The 22,491-nt window shown below is 40.2% G+C and overlaps 1 protein-coding gene across 6 annotated transcripts in view; it reads left to right on the forward strand.

Moving 5' to 3' along the window:
- Window positions 1-13,544, forward strand: part of DENND1B (DENN domain containing 1B) — a 122,716-nt gene extending 109,172 nt beyond the window's left edge. For 4 of the 6 annotated variants that reach the window (XM_072128093.1, XM_072128094.1, XM_072128095.1 and 1 more), the window contains 5 exons: window positions 91-135; window positions 1,400-1,507; window positions 2,996-3,078; window positions 4,230-4,455; window positions 8,760-13,544. In XM_072128093.1, the coding sequence (XP_071984194.1) occupies window positions 91-135; window positions 1,400-1,507; window positions 2,996-3,078; window positions 4,230-4,455; window positions 8,760-9,149 (852 nt within the window). In that variant the 3' untranslated portion in view covers window positions 9,150-13,544. Of the gene's footprint in view, window positions 1-90; window positions 136-1,399; window positions 1,508-2,995; window positions 3,079-4,229; window positions 4,456-4,999; window positions 5,049-8,759 lie in introns of all 6 variants that reach the window. The other 2 variants (XM_072128098.1, XM_072128096.1) reach the window with 2 other exon arrangements.
- Window positions 13,545-22,491: the final 8,947 nt, after the last annotated feature.

The following is a 22,491-nucleotide window of genomic DNA, read 5'->3' on the forward strand; positions in this document are numbered from 1 at the left end:
TGGCTTGTTAAATCATGCATCCCAAGTAAATTGACATGAAGTAGACATAAACATGGCCGTTGTGGAGTCCTAAAATATATTTTATTGCAGGCCAAACAAGGTATCAAGGATGTGAAGAGCAAGCTAAAAAATAAGGTGAGTTCTTGTTTTACTGATTTGTGTCATATTGTTGTTGCCTTTTGGTTTTATTTGATAACCTAGAAATAAAAAAATATAATTCTCCATTTATATCCCTGAGTTTTCAGCTGAAGTTTAACCTTTGAAATATTAATGAAAACATTTTTATACTATAAATTGGGTTTTACTGTAGGGGGCACGGAACATGACAATTTTAAATTTACAACATTTCAGACTCCACAACTTTTCAGCTTAGAACAAAGTATGTAATGTTAAACCTCGTTCTACCAAACTTGGTGTTTAGCTCATCTGAATACAAATGGCAAAAATCAAGGAAAACAAACAACCATTTAGAATAAAAAAAACCAAACCCCTGACTAATAAGCATTTTCAGGATAGGGGATAAGTTGCAGATCCTTTGCACCCCAAACGAATGGGGTGGTTGAGCATGAGCACTGCAGCTCCATTCTGTTTACAAAAGTAGCCCAGGGAAGTGCTGCGCCCAACTATTATCCACACTGCCATAGATATGAATATATGTGATTCCTGCTCATCCGGTACATTTGAGGGTACAGCCCCCTTATACTGGAGCCTCAACTTATTAAGGCTAGAATATCCCTTTAATGTGTTTTGAGTTTTTTATTGTGAAAGTGTATCTAAAATATGTTCCAGTGTGATGCTAAAAAACTAATCATTAAAATTAAATTATAGACCTCTGCATGACAGATTATACCAACTAGAATTCCAGCCCCACTTACCCCGTGAAGTTATACCTCCTCTTGGATATCAGTTTTTGTCTCAGTTTGGACTTCAAAAATGATAATGAACAGATTAGTCGAACAGAATATTGTTTATGTCTCCCGTTTCTGTCCGTTTAGACCACTTCCGGAAGTAAGCAGCAGTAGCACCATTATTTCCAGGTAAAATTATGGAAGCCTGGCGGAAGTGGTGCAGTCTGACACTTTTGAAATCCATTGAGACTACATTGACATAAATGGACATTTAAACAGATCAGTTCGTCTTCCATTATTACTGTTTAGTGGACAGAAGTTAATAGTAGAAGTCCAAAGGCAGTTGTGAACAGGACTTAAGGTCTGTGTTAAGGTGTGGACATCCACATTGTGCTTGGCTCCTATATCCAACCTGACCTTTTGTATAGACGACCTATTGACCGAAAACAAACCTGTCCCTGTTGATGAGATGACAATATGTACTGTAAGTTGCTTGTTACTAACTGCATGTGTCTTGCATGCTCTGCACATGCATGGCGGCTCTGTTGCAGGAAATTGAGGAAGAAAATTGTGTGGATAGTTTGGAGTCCATGAACTCCAATACCTTCCCTTTAAACAGCACAAAGCGACTTTCTTCTGAGAAGCGGAAACTCTCGCAGGTGAGGACTGTGACAACCAAGCACATGAGATCGGGAATGGATGAATCACATGAATATACTAGGAAAATGAATAAGTGTGGATAAAAATGAATGTGCTTGTGTATTTGCCAGGAATTATGACTCCAATATAATTATAATTAATATAACAATTAATAATTATAATAAGTTTTTACAACCCTTCAGGTGAATGTCACCCCTGTATGAATTGGTATGGAATATGCACCTAGAAAGATGCTTATTTTTGCTTTTTGTCGCATTTCTGATGAAGACACTGGCCACATTCACATAAAATTGTGTGATGTTTTTTTTTCTTTCTAAACTTTTATTGACATTTGATTCTTCCAAATGTTCGAAATAGTTATTGGGGTATTATGTGAGATGTACCCTTGTAAACCTACTTGTATGCAGTAGTTTCTTAAAATGCCAAAATGTATTAACCGGGATTAGTTTATTGGTCCAGAATTGATTAAGAACATATGTAAGCTTTCCCTTATTTTCCACAACATTGCAGGACATGTATTTTAGATGTGCGTCAATTAACCCTGTGCCCCTGAAAGGTAAACTGGTTGATTAGGCCTGAGATAGCGGTAAAGGAGGGGCACATCTAGAAGTTATTTTTTCCAGAATCGCCATAGCGCTGGTTTGAAGTTGTTTTCTGTCATACTGACACCATTCCCCATAATCTAGTCTCCGCTCCTCTGTGCTTCCCTAATTAGCAATGGTGACTTCCTCGTTAGCCTGGCAGCGCTGGTGAAAATGTCAACATTCCGCTCAAAAAAATCCCCAATTAGATCTGGAAAAAAAACTAGTATCAATTCAGTTGCTCTGCAACAGCCACAGGGGAAGATGCATTAATGAAAGTAACCCCCTCACTGCTATATTGCACCACGTTGCCAGGTTTGGATCAAGCTTTGCCTACCTAAATGCCCATTCCGCTACGTACAAGTGTCACTTTACTAAGTAGGAGATACATCCTGTGATATTAACACAGCAAATAGACAACTATTTGCCTGATCAGTCTGAATGGGTTAAGTAATAACCATCTATTTTGGATCTTTCTAAATCCCTGATGCTACACAGTTTTTAATCCGTCCACCGTGATTAAGGTGAAATATGCTGCTTTTCACTTAATGAGTGGTTTTGTAGATGTTATCGCTGCTCTCACACAGTTAATCCTGGATTTAGAGAATGCGATAGCATATTAGGATCACGCCATGATGGAGACGCAGCTTCTGGTATGAAGCCATTCCCGGGATTTTATAAGGAGATACTCTACTGCCCTCTTGTGGTCAAATGATATCACACACAGGAGATTTTTGTTTTTATTTTTTTGTCCATGTGCAGTCTTGTCCCTTATGTGCTGTGGTTTTAACCCTATAAAATGATTTTCTGTCCACTCTGATTATGTCGGTCTGACTTTATGGTAGGCTCAGGCTACTTGTAAATATTTGAAGCAATAGTCTTTTTTTCTCTTTCTCTTTCTTTCAGTCACGCAAGAATCGGCAGATGCACGGCCCAGCGAATCATAACTCTGGTCTGGAGGATTCTGATACTGGTGACAGTGCCAGCAAGTGAGTGATACTATATAACCCTGAGGGATAATGGGCAAATGTCATTGACCTCAGAAATGTACTAAAACATTAAAATGAAGATCTACTGGCTGTAAATTACATTTTGGGTTGCACATGACTTCTATGCAAAGCATAAAACAACATAATAATAATAATTATGATACTAATAATAATAATGATACCACAGTATGGATGTGAAGAGTACAGAGAATAATGGGATGACTCCAAAGATAGATGTTTTTCCCTAATGATGATTGGTATTAATCATCATTACATCCCCTTATGACATCTGTACATCCTGATAGGACGTATAGAAAGGGATTGTCTCATGGTAAACCTGTTTTTCTGTTCCTGCTATAATATCCTTTACTAAATACAGTAAATCCAAAATCCCAAAAGAGAGACTTATATGTTAATCCTGCCATACACACGAGATAATGAAGTCGAGACTAAACTGGCCGATCAGGGAACGCTAAAACGTTACTCTATGAAACTAAAATTCATCCAAATGTATCTGATCTGATCATTTACTTGTTAGAGTTAGAACAGTTTGACATGAGCCCCCACCAACCTGTCAGCTGAAGGCAGAGTGTAGACAGAGCTGCAGAAGACACCTGCACCCTCTGCCTCTGTACATAGAGAACGGTCATAGATTGACACTGTATATATTTATAACATATTTTGGTAAAGATTTATACAATTTTACCACTTTAAAAAAATGTATTGGGAAAAATGACAAAAAGCATATATTTTCAAATTTGTATTTATTTGTATACTAATGCTATAAAAATGTATTATCAATTTTATCATTCTCTCAAGTTAAAGTCTCACATGTCATGAAAAAAAGCAAAGTAAACATTTTTATGATATGTAAAGTGGTTCAAAAGATCTCGTCATTTAAATAAGAGCAGAACAGAACTGAGAAAGTTGACCTGAACATTCAGGCACCAATGACCCTCAGTTTCAAAGAGGTCAGTAGGATTTTCTGTATGTAACCTTGTTTTACACTTCTATTATACCTGCCATCAGTACGGTATTAGTAAGGAGGTTTTTCCACTCATCTTCTAACCATGTGTTTATCAGAAGCCTCTTATTATAGGTATCATTCCCATCACATTAACACAGTCCATGCCTCCATCTCCCCTGCACAGGTTGTCATCAGAGGACAGTGAGGAAGCGTCTGCATACCTGTATGATAGTGACGCTTCATACGATAATGTGAGTCTGTCCTCTCGGCCAGGAGGAGAAATGGATCTTCTTGGAGAGATCTTGGACTCGCTTAGTACCCACAGCTCTGACCCCGGAGGTGGGCGCCTCACAGCTGCTAAGAGTCTGGACTTCTTCCGATCCGTAGAGGATTTGGACTATAAGGTTACGGTATGTTTCATATCTTAAAGTATTTCTCTGCTCTATCTTTAGTTTTTATTGTAGATATATTGAATATTAATTTAGATATTTGACATTTTAAAGCAATTTTTATGTCATATATAAATACCTGGTTGTACAGATGTAGGATTGTTTAAGCCTTAAATAGTAGATTTAAACCTTATGTCTAGCAGTTGCTAATCACCTTTTGCTGTCATAGCCATAAGAGCCTCATGCACTGACTTGTTTGGAAGTTGGTCGTAGACGTATCCAATATTAAGTGGTAAAGCTGCAGTTTACAGCTGGGTGTAATGACATCTCCATTTTTCTGATACTGTACAATGCAATTGTAAGCTCGGTAATCCACTGTGTAGCCTAAAGAGTATGTCCAGTATCTTCCTTTTGTGTCTGGTTTGCAAATGTCTGTATCACTCTGTATGTGTGTAACTACACAACCCTTTTACAGCCACACATTCCATGACTTCCGTTCTTTCTGACTCTCATTGATGCATTGATGTTTTTTTCCTGCTTTCAATTTTGATGGATTTGATATTAGCAAGCCAAATCAGAATCAATGAGTGTGGAAGGAAAAATCTATACCAAAGGTAGGCAACTGTAGATGTGCATTCCCATGGCTCCCCTTTCCCAGCATGCTCTGCAAGTCTTCAGCATACGAGGCCTGCCTATTGAATACTGAGACTAAACTTGTGGGAATAAGACAAACTTCGACTTTGCACCTTCTTAAACCGCTCCTACCATAAGAATTCCCTCCCATAGTTACTTTAGTACTACACACCATTGGAATGTGTTTTTAACATGTGCCCTAAAAATATCTAACAATGGATCAACATTGATCTTAAAGCATAGTATGAGTCTCTTGAGATTGTACTAGAGGCTTATGGGAGAATTTACATGTCAGAAACGATACATGATGATATCCATGTTTTCCTCTATGTCAATGGAGCTTCCGCAAAGTAGAGAGCGGTAGAGCGAGGCAGTGGAAAAAAGACTGGAGCAGAAAGGATTGTACGTACCACAGTACATGTCTCAATGTTTCATAGCTACGCCTTGTATCCGTTTTTTTTTTTTTAGAATTATACATTTTAGTTATATGGATTAAAATAAATAAATGTATGTATTTTGGCATCTTGTCCTAAGTTATTGGCATTGACCACCTTTCTTCTTAGGTTGTTGCTTTGAGAAGTTATTGTATGTGTGATGAAATCCAAAGTGGAAACTTGTTTCTGAATCATATCTAGAGCTAGATGTTCTGCAGGTACACACTATTGATAGTCTCTCATTCCTTACCCTGCACAGCCACTACTGTGTAGTAGAGTCAGCAGTGAAGAGCGAGGACACATATACTGCAGCCAGATTTTTGGGATTTTTGACCCCACAGGCTGAGATCTTACATGGAGCTCCTGATCTAGGGAGATTATCAGTGGTCTTATATGTTTTCCATTTTTAATTATTGCTCCCGCAGTTGATTTCTTAATACCAAGTTGCTGCCTATTGCAGATTCAGTCTTCCCAGCCTGGTGCAGGTCTACAATTTTGTTTCTGGTGGTCTTCAGCAGCTAATTGTTCTCCACCATAATGGAGTTTGGAGTGCGACTGTCTGAGGTTGTGGACACGTGTATTTTATACTGATAACTAGTTCAAACAGGAGCCATTACTACAGGTAATGAGTGGAGGACAGAGGAGCCTCTTAAAGGAAACCTGTCATCAAGTGCCGATGTACCCATAGGAAATAGTGTACACGTTGCCAAAGAGTAAATTAAGAGCATAGCAACTGTCTTTTTCCAAAAAAGATAACAGATCACAGTTTACCCCTCTGTATGCAGTGCTGTGTCCTTAGTCCCATGGGAGCAGCCAGCGAGGAGTGGGGCAGACATGTATGACGCCCTGAGGGGGGAAGCAACTGGGGGGGGGGGGGGGATATAGTTCTTCTTTTACTATAAGAACTCTTTGGCAATGTGTACATTATTCTCTAGGTCAGTGATTTCAGATGTATAAGTGTCCTGAGGGAAAAATACAGAAGCTAGAAGGAGGAGAAATTCTGTCCATACATTTCCACCCCTCCTGTAGTCCCAGGCAGCGCTGTTACTTAATAATAGCATTGAGCGTGGAAAATCCTGGACTGCCTGGGAGTGCAAGTAGATACCTAAAGTCCTCTTTGGTGATGGCCTGGGTGCCCACACTCGTGCCATAGGTTCACCATCACTGCTCTAGGGCGACATGGGGGAGCCAGAAAAAGGGGTCCTGATTACAGGTTCCCTTTAAAGACATTGTTACAAGTCTGTGAATGCGTGTAAAATCTGGCTTGTTTGACCAAATACTTGTTTTTCCACCATAAAAAAATTCTTTAAAAAACAGACAATGTGATTTTCTGAATTATTTCTCTCATTTTGTCTCTCCTAGTTAAGGTTCTACCTATGATGTCAGTTACAGTCTTCTCTCATCTTTTTAAGTGGGAGAACTTGCATAATTAGTAGCTTACCAAATATTTTTGCCCCACTGTAGAATGCCTTTGGTTCGCCTCTTACAGTGTGAATAAAGAGGCAAGAGGCATTCAATCTTAGAGAGAGATTTTCATCTAGAACTTATCACACTATTAATAGAAATAGAGCTGCAGACTGACAGACCCCACCCACATGTCAATTTTCCAATTTTGATTGATGGAATGGGATACATTACCCTCATACTGCAGGGCACTTCCCCAGATCGCACAGCACTATAGGTTTACATAGTAGAAATGAAGGCTGCAACAAGAGAGCCAAACATCAACCTCTTTAGTAAAATCCAAAGACATGTAAAATACAAAGGAGTAAGAAAACCAGTATAAAGCTCATGGACCTCACATGATTTATAGCATTTCAAAATGTCATATACACAGAAGAAAACAATTTAAGCTTGCGTTTTCTAAATTTGCATAGTCTATAGGGTTTATTTAATAGACATTATTATAACTTTGTCATTAATGAAATAAGGCATCTAAAGAAATCCTCTCCCACCAGAAGCTTTACATAGGGGAAACATAAACCGACGCTCCATAAGGTGTCATAATGAGAACTGCAAAAGGATAACACAAAACCATGAAAATAATTGATGGTAATAAAGAGAGGACACAGACATATTGCTGGAGCTTATTCAAGATTCCTCATGTGAATGAGCAGCGCAGGAAGTACTCGCAGTCATCCATAGCAGCCAGCGGAGCGGAAAGTATTACTTTACATTCAGCAGCAGGGTCCAGCGCTTACTGGGGTGGGGTCCCGCGAGCCCTGCTTAGCTGCTGGGTCACATACGGACCTCTCCGGTTATTACCGCTGCTATGGTGGTAATATGTTCCCTTACCATTTATTATCTGTTTCACACAAGTAGCTTCCTTTTCTATCTCTTGAGATGTCTCTTATACAGTATAACAATGCAGTGATCCCTGTAGATTATTATCATCTGCTTTCAGCAGGAAACTGATACCTAAATCTATACAGTGGAGTTTTCTTCATAACCATCAAATCTAATTAGTAATACATTCTAGGCCCTGAAAGCTGCTGTAGGAATTTAGACTGCAGTCCATGACCGTTGTAATCTCCTTATATTTGTTATCCATGGCCTCTGTCCTATTACAATCAACTTTTAAAATTATGCTAATAAACCCGAAGGGCTCTGGGCGATGTTACCGGATCCCCCTTTGCTGCAGATTTACAGACTGTTACTGTGCACTTCCATATTGTGTGGAAACTTCCTCTGCTGCAGTAATATTTTCTGTGGGAGCAGAGGGGGAAGTGCTGTGGGAGCAGATGGGGAGGGTGAAATAGTGCAACAGCCTATATTGCTACAGCATGGAGGATCTGTGGTAACACCCACAGCGCCTTTGAGGCTCATTAGCATAATTTAAAAGTTGATTTTGGAAGGAAAGAGGTTATGGATAACAATAAGAAAATTAGCACAGGCATGGAGTCTGGATCTATCCGTACATGCCCCTGGTTTATCCATGCTTGATTTTGCAGGTGTAAACTGAGCCTAACCGAGGAATGTCTGCTACTTATACCCGGCTTACTGGACAGTTGTCTTAAAGAATCCCACAAGGTTTATGGTCAGCACTTTGTATTGTAGAGACCTTCACCCATATAAGTGCAGCCAGAAGCAACACAAATGCACAACACCCCTGCAAGAAATGCAATATATTGCCGACTTTAGGATTGTCTAATGTTAATATTGTTGTTGGGTTTTCCTCTTCTTTCAGGACTTATACGTTGTCATTCTTTACAAACAGTATTCCATCCTTTGTAGTAACATTGTTTTTGTCATCTACAGAAAAAAACTAATACTCCCAGTGAGAACAACCTGACTTCACTTTGCATGGATTCCAGACTAAACTGGAACGTTGGCCAAGATGACAGTGTCCTGTACAGAACCACCGCCCACCAGCAAAGCAGAGGAGAGGTATCTTATAAAGACCATGACAGACGCAGGTCCGAATTTCCCACAGTTGTTGTCACTGAAGCAGCAGCACCTGAAACCACTGTACGACCCACCTCTCTCTTCTGCAGACCAGTGGAGGGAGCGGTCTATGACATCAGGACATCATCTGAGGAGCTTCCATATAGGAGTCTAGGTACTCAAGTTCCATGGGAAAAGGAGGAGACGGTGTCAAACACTGATCAGAGTCCAAGTAGCCCTCATGAACATGACTCACGCCTGTAATCTTGCTTCCAGCTCCAATTATGGACATACGGCAGCTGGTCGAGGGGAATATCTGAGATTCCCTGTTATAACTACTGTGTCACAAAGTGTCCTAGATGCATCATTTCAACTCACCTGGAGGGATCCCTTGTAGTTCATATCATCAACCACAAATGTGTTATATTTTCCCTGTGCCCTAAGATCATATCATTGAGTGGATATGCACTTTGGTATTTATGGACCTGTTTACAGAAGCTTTTGTGTCTGTGCGACATGATAGTCTAGATATTTGTAAAACCGAGAAGTAATAGGATTGTTTTTCAAATGAAATAGGGCTTCCCAAAATCAACTTATGATTTGTCGATTAGGGGAAACATTTTCAGAAACCCTCAGCTTCGCTTCATTATAAGGATTCCTGTAAAAAAAGCCGTCACCTCTCTACAACAAATAACTCAGTTGCAGAAATAACATTTCAGGAGGAATAACATAGGAACAGAGGTATAAGAAAAGATGCTCCAAAATTCTTATTTTTGGAGGAATATAATATTCAAACAAAACAGAGACTTCTGAAAAGATGGCACTGCCCCTGAACCCCAAAAATGTCATTTTGAGTTGATTGTGGAAAAGCTCCCCAAGGTCAGAAAGAGGGTCACAATAGCTATACCTATTCTGGTACGATATTTTAAAGGTACATTCAATTACTTTTCATTGTTATGACTTGATATTTGTGTTCTCATTACATGACATGTGTATTTTGTAATGGTGCATTTTGCTGCCCACTTTACATGTATCAGGAGGGAAAGGATCTCTGTGTATTGTACAGGAGCCCTATACACGGTACAGACAGTAATACAGGGGAGGCAGGTACGGGCTCCTGGAGAGCCCTCCTATTCTCTATCAATAATAAAACATACACCAAGAACATCTTTTGTTTTAATAAGAAAACTGGCCATGTGTTAGTAGCCAATGAGAGCTTAGAATTTATTTCTTAAGCTGCTCTGGAAGAATAAAAGCTGAGCTCTGATTCGTTGCTCCTGGCTTAAATTTGTTTGGATAAATGGGCCCTTATGTTTACCTGCTTTATCACTTTTTCTCTGTCTTTGTATTGTGGTGCAGAGACGCAGACGTGTTGAGATGTGTTCATTATATTTCATTTCATCCTCTTTCCTACTCTTACTAATCATCCATCTGTCCTCAGTGATGAGTAATGATACACGGTGCCCAGAGGAATGGCAGCCGCTATGATCCCTGAATGACATTGCTGGCAGTGCAGTGCCCATGGTCACATTCAGGAGAGGGTCTGGTATCCAAGGTCTTTTACAGGTCTGATACCATGAACACAGTTGGGGGTCCCCTGAGCCACCAAGGAGAGCGGCAGCATTACTTGTCCTGCTGTGGTTTGTAGTGTGTGCACAACATGTGGAGAAACCTATGATGTTATCATTAATATCTGCACAATATGTTAGGGTTTTTTGTCCTCTGGCTCCAATTGAGCCAAAATGTTGGCTCATGTACTGTAGTGTATTCTGTATGTTACCAGTGCCTTTTTATTTTTTCTTTTATAACTGTGTCCGTGTATTTTGCTTGTTAAAGAACTATTGGCCAAAATTTAGGACATTTCAAATTCTTTACTTTTATTTATTTCAGGAATAGAGAAGGAAGGGGAATGATAAAGCGTTTGATCCCTCCTTACCCCCTTTGTGCTGCCCTGGATTCTAGCTAGCCCCAGCCACAGATGTAGTACTGCACCCCAGCTCTGTGCACCCCGGCCACTGTGCCCCCCCCCCCCCAGCTCTGTGGTCGCAGTAGTAAATGTGTATACAGAAGTGGAAGATGGAAATTGTGTTATCAATTATTAAGCATTGCTCTACATTAACATAATATATTAAGTTGCTAGGCCTTACTTGTATTGCACTGATATTGGGCTATGCTGGAGTCCATTCTCATCCAGAGCTTTATTCTGAGCTTGACCGGCCAGCCCTACATGATGCAGGCTATATATCCACCCCATGCTGTATCATCAATGCATAGTAAGGTCTTTCATTATAAAATAATAAAGAGGATGTACAGACTGCCATGATAAGTGTTATGCCTGATACTACATAGGGCATAGAAGGTGAGTGGCTATGCCCGCCACGAGCTGGTACTATGACACCGGACCTGGCTGGGCAGCACTGTGGTATATCATGTTTGTACTTGTGGCTATGTAATTTAGCTTTTATACTGGAATTTTTGCTAGACTATGAATTGATTATTGTCTTTCCTTAATACTTATATTAATAATGTGTTTGTGACTATTGTACCGCCAGGGAATCCTGAAATCCAAGTAACATGTGACATATCACAATACACAGCGTGTAGTCTCCTCCTGGCAATAACTGATATGGATCCTCCACCCTGTTTTAGTATTATCTAGAATATATTTTATTGATAAGATGTAAATATTAAGCTTATATAGTTATTTGTAGCTTCTATTTTATTACCCATGCAATGCCATTGCACTGTGACCTAGTATGCAGGTCATGGCAGCGATCTATTACTAGGAAGCTGGTTTATGACAGATTACAAGTGCTTTATCATTGGCTATTTAACTTGTGTTAATGAGATTTATTTAAAGGGGTTGTCCAGCCACATCAAGGATAACTTGATGATTGGTCCCGGATCACGTTGTACCCTGAATGAATGGAGCCGCACGTTGGACATCCACACATCTGCACTGACAGAAGTATCTAAGTACTGCACTCAGCTGTCTCCTCCAGCGCCATAGAGAATAATCGAGTAGCCAACACATCTGCAGCCAGCTTTATATTCATTTGAGGTACAACTGACCCCTGTTCTCGTGATACATGATCAGCAAGTTTTACACTATTCTGTGGATAGGAAAAACTTGATGTGCTTGGATAAGCCCCTTAAGTTTTGTTTTGATGAGGAAGTGTAAATCCCATTCTAGTGGCTTGTGCTCAATCTCTGCTACATCCAGGGAAATCTGATGGTTCTCCTAACTTATTTTATGTAAAGGGAATTCATATGAAAAGTAATTTTACAGACAGAGACATATTTATATTATAAGTAGATCTTATTACACTATAGATTAATATTCATTTCCATAAATTGTGAAGAAAGGTCGGACGCCCTCTAATATTATTCAGTCTCCTTGGAAAAGGCGGAGTGCATGGAGAGTCATTGGCCACCAACTGAACTAGATAAGACGGTACATATTTATGTTGCTTCTTCGTGAAGAACAAACCTTTAGTTCATAGTGAGTGTTATAGCATAGGGAAAAGCTGTAGGTCCTGGCTCCTAGCAAGGCTTCTGGACATGTCCATGTTTCTGGGAGACCAGACCATGATCTTGGAAACTTCACACCTGGACAAAAGCATCACTGAAACAGCTTAACGTTTTACATCAGTCTGTTTATAGTCTTTCTTTGAACATAATGGGGCAGATTTACTTACCCGGTCCAGTTGTGATCCAGCGATGCGTTCTCCGATGCTGATTCGGGAAGCCTGACGAATTCCTTGTGATTGTGTCTTTGCTACTGGGGGAGTTGATGGTTCTCACATTGATATAGTACAAATTGTCATGTTCCTGCACTTATGTAGCACTGTTATCTTCCCTGCCCCCTACTCAGGTCCAACACCTGTCTTGTTCACTCTATTTTTAACCTACAAAAGGTTAAGGTTAATTTTTTGTTTTTTGCAATGTCCCTTATATGAGAAACAGACTGTTAAAAACTCAATATGCCTTTTCCTTAATTGAAATATAAAATAGTAGCTCTCGTGAATGGACATGCACCTGCTGCTAGAAGTTATCATCCTATAGAATAACAAGGTATGAAGTTAGGCAACAATCACATTTGGTGGGGTTACTTGAAAGATTTGCCCCAGCCATCAAGGGGTCAGTTGTGCGACCCCCAAGCCCCCCCCCCCCCGGCCGTTGGTTATATCAGGATTATGTAAAGACCATATAAAACTGCAAATTTTTTATTTTTACCTTTCGGTTTTACTACAATGCATGAAATCATGTGGGAAGGAAAATTACGAGACTGTATGCCAATGTATTCTCACACATTCTTTAAAGGTCATTGAGCAAAAGGGCTTTTGGGCAAGACTGGAAAAAATTGTAGCCCAAGTGAAGCAATTACGGGGGTTTAAGGACATTTGTAAGACAAGCTAGTTATAACAAGCGTATTAGAATATGCAATAACTACTTGTCCATACTAATATCATATTCTATGTGCTCTCTCCGAGGAAGAAAAGGGACATGGTAAACTTCTGTATATGAAAAATGTCACTTTAACTGCACATATTCAGGAATGTTAATGTGTATAGGAACTGCACTGTAACAGAGATATAATACTGTAACCCTCTATGTGCCGAAAATGTCTTATTTAAATAAAATCTATCCCTTACTCTCTCTAGCCGTCGTTGTCATTCTGTAAGTTGAAGATTTCTTTTATAGATAACATCTATTGCTCATTTTCACTTGTGATTTTCTTGGATGTTGTGATACTTGCATATAAAACTTAAAAAGGCTGGGAATGATGGCAAAATGGTAAAAAGCAATGTCTCACGATTCCACAATCTTAAAATATCCACAGCAGAATTGGAAGTGTAACTTTACCTTTACAGAAATGAATAGAGCAGATGATAATAGTAAACTTTGTAATATACTTTTTTATTTAAGTAAAAAAGCTTCTCTGTGACTTTATTCTGCTCTTTCTTTCTCCTGAACACCCAACAATTACATATTTTGCCAAAAAATGCTGATGATTTATCAAATATATCAGAAAATGTGGAATATATAGACAGTAGTTAAACCAAAAAAGCAAAAATCCCCCCTCATAGAAATCATATAGAGATTAAAAATCAATTTTATTGAAAATATATCTTAAAATCATTTGTTACAATTAGACCTATGCTCAGGGGACAATATCCCTGGCTAAGAACGGCATGGGTACAAGTCAAAGATTTGTTAACACATAATTTTCAATTGAAACAGCATATATTTGGATGTTATATATAAATGGGTAGGAGAGAAAGAATGAACCAGTAATTAATACTTCATGTAAAGAATCTTGAATATTAGAAATTAACACATGGACCCTTACCCATGAGTGGTCACCACACGCCGACCCCGACGTACGTTTCAGCCGTCAAGCCTTCATCTGGGGGTGATGCAAGACTGACCCGGTAGCAGTATATAAAATCAATTTTAACCAATAAGAGAAGTACCTACCATGTGTCCTTAATTGTGTCTTTTAAAGCAAGCCGCGTCGCTGATGAGTGGCGCATGCGCAGGGTTAGGATCCGACTGCCGAGAACTGGAAGTGCCGCACAGGTCTGAAATCTCGCGAGCCCGGAGCGTCTCCATGGCTGCGAGATGCCGACCAGATAGCGGCCGTTCCGGTCTGTTCGCCGCTCCGCCCGCGCATGCGCGCTCAGCGCAAATACTACAATGGACCATAACAGGGTACGGTCTCATAAAAAGCAGAGATGATTCCTCTATGATGAGTTTAAAAAGTTTTTTTCTTTTGTCATGAATGCCTATAGAGCCCTCTATTTAATTGTCACAACGTAATTAATATGTACAGCATATCGATCTTAAAAAATATAAGACACATAAATAATATAACCAAAGAATCAGAACATACATTGCACCTCCTTTGTGCCAGTAAAAAACATATATATGTTACACCTCCTTTGTGCCAGTATAAAAAGATCTCTGAAAAGTGACCATGCTTGAAAGTAGCCTGTGGTTGTATGTAAGTGTGATGGTATATTAATATCAAAAAATGGTGCCACGTTGTGTGAGCCGCTTAGAAGGTATGTATTGAATGGCAAAAGAAACAAAGTAGAATATAGATGTATGAGTATGTGCATTTACACCTCACAATGTATATTATATTCATAAAGTGAAATATAACAACTATTCTTTCTTTCTCCTGTAGTGAGCAGTGTATCTGAAGTCCCATACACAGCATAAAGAAAAAAAAATCTTTCCATACCTAGAGAATATTTTACTGAAAGGACTAGACTATAGGGCAGCACGGTGGCTTATTGGTTAGCATTACAGCCTTGCAGTGCTGGGGACCTGGGTTCAGTCCCAGGGTCATCATTTGCAAAGAGTTTCTATGTTCTCTCCATGTTTGCGTGGGTTTCCTCCCACACTCCAAAACATACTGGTAGGTTGATTAGATTGTGAGCCGCATTGGGGACAGGGACTGATCTGGCAAGCTCTGTGCAGCGCTGCAGAATCTGTGTGCACTATATAAATAAAGGAAGATAAATCATTAGGAACATCATCAGTGCAGGAGAGAAAGCTGATTTACACAAATTTCTTAAATAAGGAAGGCAGAGGAAAAACAGGGACACAGGAATATATTTCTTTAATAAGTATATTACAAATATATATTATTATCTACAGTACTGATTATAACATTTTTGTGGAAAGTTTAATTACACTCTAAGCTTAGGGGTTTCTTATTCATAGGTTATTGATTAGTTACTGTAGGCAAATTCCCCAATGGTAACAAGAAAATCCACAATACCCCCATAATGGTACCAGAGCCCATGTGACTTCTCTTCCCTTATATCCTATGTACAATAGGTTCTTAGAGGCTCGTGTATCACTGCGGACATGTTGTGGAAAAAACTTGGTAAATATTATGTAGCCATATATTTTCATCTTTCCACTTGCCAAAAGCTGCCACTTAATCCCCCCCTAATTTCTTTTCACATTTCACGTCTTTCCTTGGATAATCAGGGTTTCTGTCTACCGCTGGATCCTGAGCTCATTAAGTCATGATTTCATTTTCCAAATGTATGTGACAAACATTAGAAACTCCACTTCCTGTTTTCTCTAAGGATCAAGTTATTAATAAGTCATAAAAATATGAAATGTTTGTATACTTCTCGTGAAATATGAAGTTATTAATGAAGTCACTAAATGCAGGTATTCATAACTGATATAGAATTCTGATGTTTTGAGAGGTGAAGGAGTATTTATGTGTATGAAGCGGCCATGATCTGTGGTCATTAATGGCGCAGCCGATGTGGTGATTGCAGTGTCTTCTTAATCAGAGTGATGACGAGGCATTAGCCAGGCAGGATTATTTACTGCCATGAAGCGAATGGGAGGCTAATTTGATGTGGCAGGTCTTAGCAAATATGAAATGAAGCCACGCCGGGAGTTGTAAAGTCAGTTCTATAGAAAGCCTTGTTGGACTCGGGAAGATCTGGTGGCGATTTAACGTCAGTCACAGGAGGGAAAAATATTGCAAGACATTGAAATCCCAGAGGCTAATCCAGAGTACACAACAAACAGCTCGCTGTGTATATGCTCATAGAGGCCTCGCATACACTGCTCTGTAATGCTTGGCAGACCTTCGTGTTGGAAGAAGGATTAAAAGAAAAGTCCATCCGTTATTCATAGCCAAAAACTAGAGAATGTGTCCATCTTGATATCCATGCGAAGCACTGATATATATTTATGGCATGATAGTATTCAGTACATATAAAGCCATAACACCTAATGCACTAAGTTTAGCTCTGCACCTTATTTATTATAGTAGTAGGAAGTACACGACTTACAGATGACCACTGGTTACAGACCCCTCTGCCCACTGTGACCTCTGGTGAAGTCTCTGGATGTTACTATAGTCCCAGGCTGTAATGATCAGCTGTAAGGTGTCTGTAATGAAGCTTTATTGATAATCCTTGTTCCCATGACAGCACAACATAAATTGCAATTGTCACTGGGACAAAAAGTGTGTATGGAGCTAAGATGATAAAAAATACCAGTTCCGACTTACATACAAATTTTACTTAAGTACACATCTATCCTGTATTGGGATATACAGGGCATGAAGGTAAATAATTCCGATTTGCCAAGCTTTACTTGCTGGAAGTTCTACACAAGTGAAAGGTAAAGTTCACACTGTAATCTCGATCTTCCATTTATACTTGGATTTCCTCTGGACAACAGACTTCAGAGTGTCACTTCTCTACCATGAGCTTCGGCAAAATTTTTCTCTAACAGAAATGACGGTGACTTTATAAAATTGCTTTCATTGGGATCAGAATATGCCTCAAATAGTTGTAGCAGAACAATGCACTCCAGTCAGGACCCGATCCACATACATGCCTATGGCGCCCTGCCACAGTATGGTGAGCAGCACGTGTCACCATACCGCAAACAGGAAAAGGATAGAACTTTTATCTTTTCCCGTACGTACGGCCAGGCATCACGTGTCGCTAAGGAGAGGGGTCCCTCCATAGCAGTTGGACGTAAGCTAAACGATAGATAAGAGATCTATACGAGTAGCAGCTGGTGCGCAGGCAGGTCAAGTGGCAGTGGTAATCAAATTAATCTTGGTGGCTTTAAAGGGGTTTTACCACGAATAAAATGTTGGCTCCATCCACAGGATCATGAAAATGAGAGGTTCAATGGCGTCACAGTTACCTCAGTCGGACTCCTCGTCGCTCCAGTCGAGCATTACCGTTCTGCTCCATGCATCTCAATGGAGCTGACGGAAATTGCTGAGCGCCGCACTCGGCGATCCCAGTCAGCTCCATAGAGATGAATAGAGCAGAATAGTCATGCTCGGCCTTCTGCTCCATTACTCTCCTGGAGCGACGATGGGTCCGACTGAGGTAACTGGGACCACACCTGACCCCTTGTTTTCGTAATCTGTGGGGGTCTCATTACTGAGCCCCCCCCCCCAATCAGCAAGTTAGGCCCGTGGGAAAACCCCTTTAATCTCAACCAGGCCTCTTGTCCCTGGGTAATCAATGGCAACAGCAGCAGAGGAGTCCTCAATGAAGGTGTGAATATTCCAAGGGCCTTCCTCTGTTAGGGGCACTTTATTGATGGTAGTATAGGCAGCACAGGTACACAGGTTACCAACTAGGCACTCACTTTTATTGCCTAAATGTTGACCATCTTTCACATGTTGGATCAACATCTTTTGGGGGTTTGATACAGAAGAGACTGGAGGTGGCATGGGTGTTCATAATGGAGTAGGCACATCTTGGCAGCTTGCTTAATGAGTCGAACAGAAAATCTTACAGTCCACTACAGATGTGTGGCTCTAGAAGTTTGTTGGTAGAATTTCTCCATCAAATGCCCAACAAAACCACCCTGAGGATAAGGCAGATGGGATTTATAGGTGAAATGTTAGAATGTTCTAGGGTTTTAATAAAAAGGATGAATTGTCTCATGCCATTCGAATCTCATGTGAAATATAATTGGACACATTATAAAACATTTAATTGAAGTGTAATTCTAATTTTAAAAACATTTTTGTCATATGTGATACCCCCTTTAAAACACACAAAACAATATTTGTTCTGTTTTTCCCTTTTTTTCCAGGGTTATGGTATTTTGTATTCTGATGCAACTTGCCAGAAATCTTCAGTGGCAGTGAAGTGGGCAGAGACTGACTTCTTCCTATCTTTGCCCTGAGTAAAATGATGCCTTGTGTTCTCTCATACTGTAATTTAGCAGTATATCCAGTGATATTCCTACAAGTCCACTGAGCTCTACATACAGACAGGAATGCCATCTGGAGGGGGGGGGGGGATACAGAGACAGTCACGTAAAGGGTGTGCAACGTTCCAGTTTTCCCCTAGGTGTGATCCAGAAGTGCAGCAGCTCAATGCTGTTGTATGGAACCCACCTGTTCTCAGTGCGGGCTGTGTCCTCTTCCTAACCCCTAGGCAGTTGTTTCCGCACACCACCAGAGCTGTGTGAGGTGTTGGAGATTATCTCTGTAGTTGGACACAGTGAAGACAGCTCTGAGTTCCTGCTGCCTCCATTGCTCCTCCCATCTCCTCCCATAAAGATCCTCTTTGAGTCTTTCCATGCAGAGCTGTGTACCTGGAGCCAGGACAGGCTGGGAATATGCTCTGCATGAGTGTCAGTGCATGGATGATGTCTTTCCCCTCCCAACTTCACCAACCAGTGCAGGATGATGAGCAGTTGTGTACCTTAATGATACAATGATTTGTAATCTGTTTTGTGGATCACAAGTTCACATCTGTTGGACATCCCCCTGCACATCCATTTATCTGTCATCCTGTGGAAAGGATGTAAGCGTCCTTTTAATAAAAGTGTTATGTGCTAGCTTAGCAGGGGAGGAAGCACAGTATCCTTGGTCAGTGATTAGACAGTCTTCTATGATTGTTTTAATGTAAAAAATGTCAGTTTCTTTGCTGTGTAGAAGGTGTCCAGAGAGCAGAAGATGGGGAAAGATTGCTTCAGAGAAGTCTATGGTAGAGTGCAAGGTGCAGAGAGAGGCAAAGTTCTACAGAATCACTAACTGGAATGGAGGGACTGAGAGGGAATAGAAGAGGCCTTTTACCTCACTATTCTGTGTAGGAGACAGATCTGCACAGACATAGCTCTCCTGCTACCTATACACTTAGAGCATCACATGACATCCCACTAGCAGCAGCCTCTTCCCTCTGTTAAACCGTAGTTGTATCCTTTTTGTAAACAGAATAGAGAGCACAACGATAATCAGCACAGCTGCTACAGGAATAGGCTTGACTAAGGAGGATAGGGTAGTCAGCACAGTAGCTACAGGAAAAGGCTAGACTGCGGAGGATAGCAAAGAAAATATGTAATAAATATTATAGGCAAAGTTTTTCTACAAGACAACAGCATTTGATCTGTGAAAAAATATCTGAATTGCCCTTTAATTGAAACAATTATCAACTTTGGCCATTAGCTGGGAGTAACGCACCTGTTTGAGCAGGTCAGAAAACAACTTGTGTAATGTGTATAATGAGAAGGGTGAACTTTCAGCACCAATATATAAATAACATAAATGAACCAATCAGAGAGGTTCAGTTCAGTGGCGAAGGACTGGGACAGTGCATACATCTCAGGTGCCAAAACCACACCTGACTGTTATCTCAGGTCTTATTGAATTAAGGTGTTCCTATATATTATGGTATGTTTGCCAAGCCTGAATTGAGAAATCAATGTGGAAAAAACAGGGCTACAAGTGGACGTGCCACACACCAAATGGATAAGATGAGCCGTAAAAATGAAATTTGAGTTTTATTCGTTGGGCAACGCTTTTCAATGCCGGACTGGCGTCTTCATCAGGCCAAATGGAGGAGGTCAGGACAGAGGTACTGAATTGGCCCTATGCATTGTAGGTATAAATAATTGTAGGAATGAGTAAAAAAGTCTTATTGTTGTAAAAAGTGAAGTGAAAAGTTGAAAAAGTTCAGTCAAAACTGTCACTTAAAATATTTTTTTGTAGTATAAAATATAAAATCAAAGAGAAATTGTGTATTAGTGAGAATAAAAATGCTGAAACTCCGTAATCTTCTACCGGCCACTGGATCTGACCAATTACAGTGTAATCCATGTATCAGTAGTTACCTTGGGGGACATGTATCTGTATTTTGGTGTGCCGAATTGTCTCATTTTTACGACTTTTTGTATTTTTGCGACATTTCACTGCGACTTTTGTTGGCGCTTTTCAAGTGCACCTCGGTCTGCACCTTATGCAGTGTGCCATATGTATCATTACTTCCCAGATGTCTTTTCACTTATGTATCACTTATTTTGCTTGTTTTTGCGACTTTTTAGGGCAGGGCAGGTGCAAAGGAAGAATTTTTTTCATGGATCCTATTTTAACATGTAAATTGGAATTATTTCACATCCTTTAAATGTTTAAAATTTTGTACAATAAACTGGAAAATTAATAAATATTTGCATTTTCTTTTTTTAATTTATTTGTTGGTTACTTCTAAGGGTGCAGTCACACGTTGCGTTTTGATTGCGTTTTGAAACCTATTACAACAGCTCCTCTCCTCAGCTGTTGTAATAGGTTTCAAAACGCAATCAAAACGCAACGTGTGACTGCACCCTTTACGCCACGTGTGACCACAGCCTCATATGTCTCTGGGGTGTGACTACAGTGCTTAAAAATGCAGGACACCGCCTCAAATCCCAAATTATCAGTAGTCTCCAGTCTTGTATATATCCCCCTCACATGGCTTGTGTCCATGTGGATTTGAGCCAAAATTTGCGCCTGCCAGGATAGGAAAAACTGAACATGTATCAAAAGTAAAAAGACAGGATCATACATAAGGCACAAAAAGAGCTGACAAATATCTCAAAAGTTCACCAAAGAAAAAAATAACTATGATACATGTCCCCCATTGTGTCCTTGTGTCAATGAACTCTGCACATTATATTCTCTGAATAATCTGCAGTTTCTCTGATACAATATTACAATTTTATACAATTTTATTTAAAATAAAAATTTTCCATGCAAAGTGTAATAATTCCTCTCATTTACCTCTGACATAACAGCGTGTCATAACTGATGGGACTGCCAAGCGTGACTCTGTGGATGCTGCCAGCACTGAAAGAGTTAGTCCCAGCTTGTAACTTTACAGCTTCTGTGCCCATCCCTTGAGCGGCTTACTAACGAATTTGGCATTTTCCACTAATTAGCAGTTTGCATTTTTGCCATTTGTCTTTCATGTGGTCTCTGGCCGTATGCTTTTCATGTCTCGCACTAAAATGTCAGCGCTTCTGTAATTGCTCCCTCCTCTAGTCATAGAAATCCCTTCACTTTGCCCCCTGAATGCTGAACAAGTTGAGGGCACGGGGCTGCGCCAAGGCGGAAATCCAGGGCCCAGCATTGTGGGGTTTACTAATTACACCCATATTTCACCTACTTAGCGCTAGGAATTGTTTACCATAAGTTCATTTCTTTCCAGCTGTAGATATAAATCAGAAGAAATGGCATTTTATTCAGACCTGTTCTTATCAGTGTGACTTATATGTGACTGATCAGCCATAACATTAAAGCCAGTGACACCTAATGGTGGGGTGTATTAGCCCTTTAAGGACAAGTTTTATTTGAATTTTATTTTTGCTCAATACCTTCCCAAAGCCATTTTTTTCTTTCAGTTTACAGAACTTTGTTGATGGAAAACATTGTCCTTCCTAGCAGTGTGATTTAAAGGCGTTTACAATGAGATTGAGGGCCCTAGGTTGGAGCTTAAATTAACGGGGGATCAAGCCACACGATATGTCATTAACAGCTGATTGGAGGGGTTGCAATGTAGTGAGGGTGACATGCAGTGAAATAATGGTAGGACTTTTCTCTGCACCCCAGCTCATTGTGCTGCTGCCATCTCATTTTGTGGCTCCTTCTCTGCATCGCCTATCATTGTCAAACATCCCCACCAACATTGCATGAGGGCAGCCGGCGTAGCTCGCTTGATGGATGACGCATTAGCCACAGGTGTCATGGTAGCTTTGTCCTAGCAGTGGCCACATCCACACGTGTCAGGGCCAGCAGGGTGAAGAAAGAAGAGGGGGAGGTCAC

The sequence above is a fragment of the Engystomops pustulosus genome, chromosome 10, assembly GCF_040894005.1.
Source record: "Engystomops pustulosus chromosome 10, aEngPut4.maternal, whole genome shotgun sequence".
NCBI classification, from domain to species: Eukaryota; Metazoa; Chordata; class Amphibia; order Anura; family Leptodactylidae; genus Engystomops; species Engystomops pustulosus.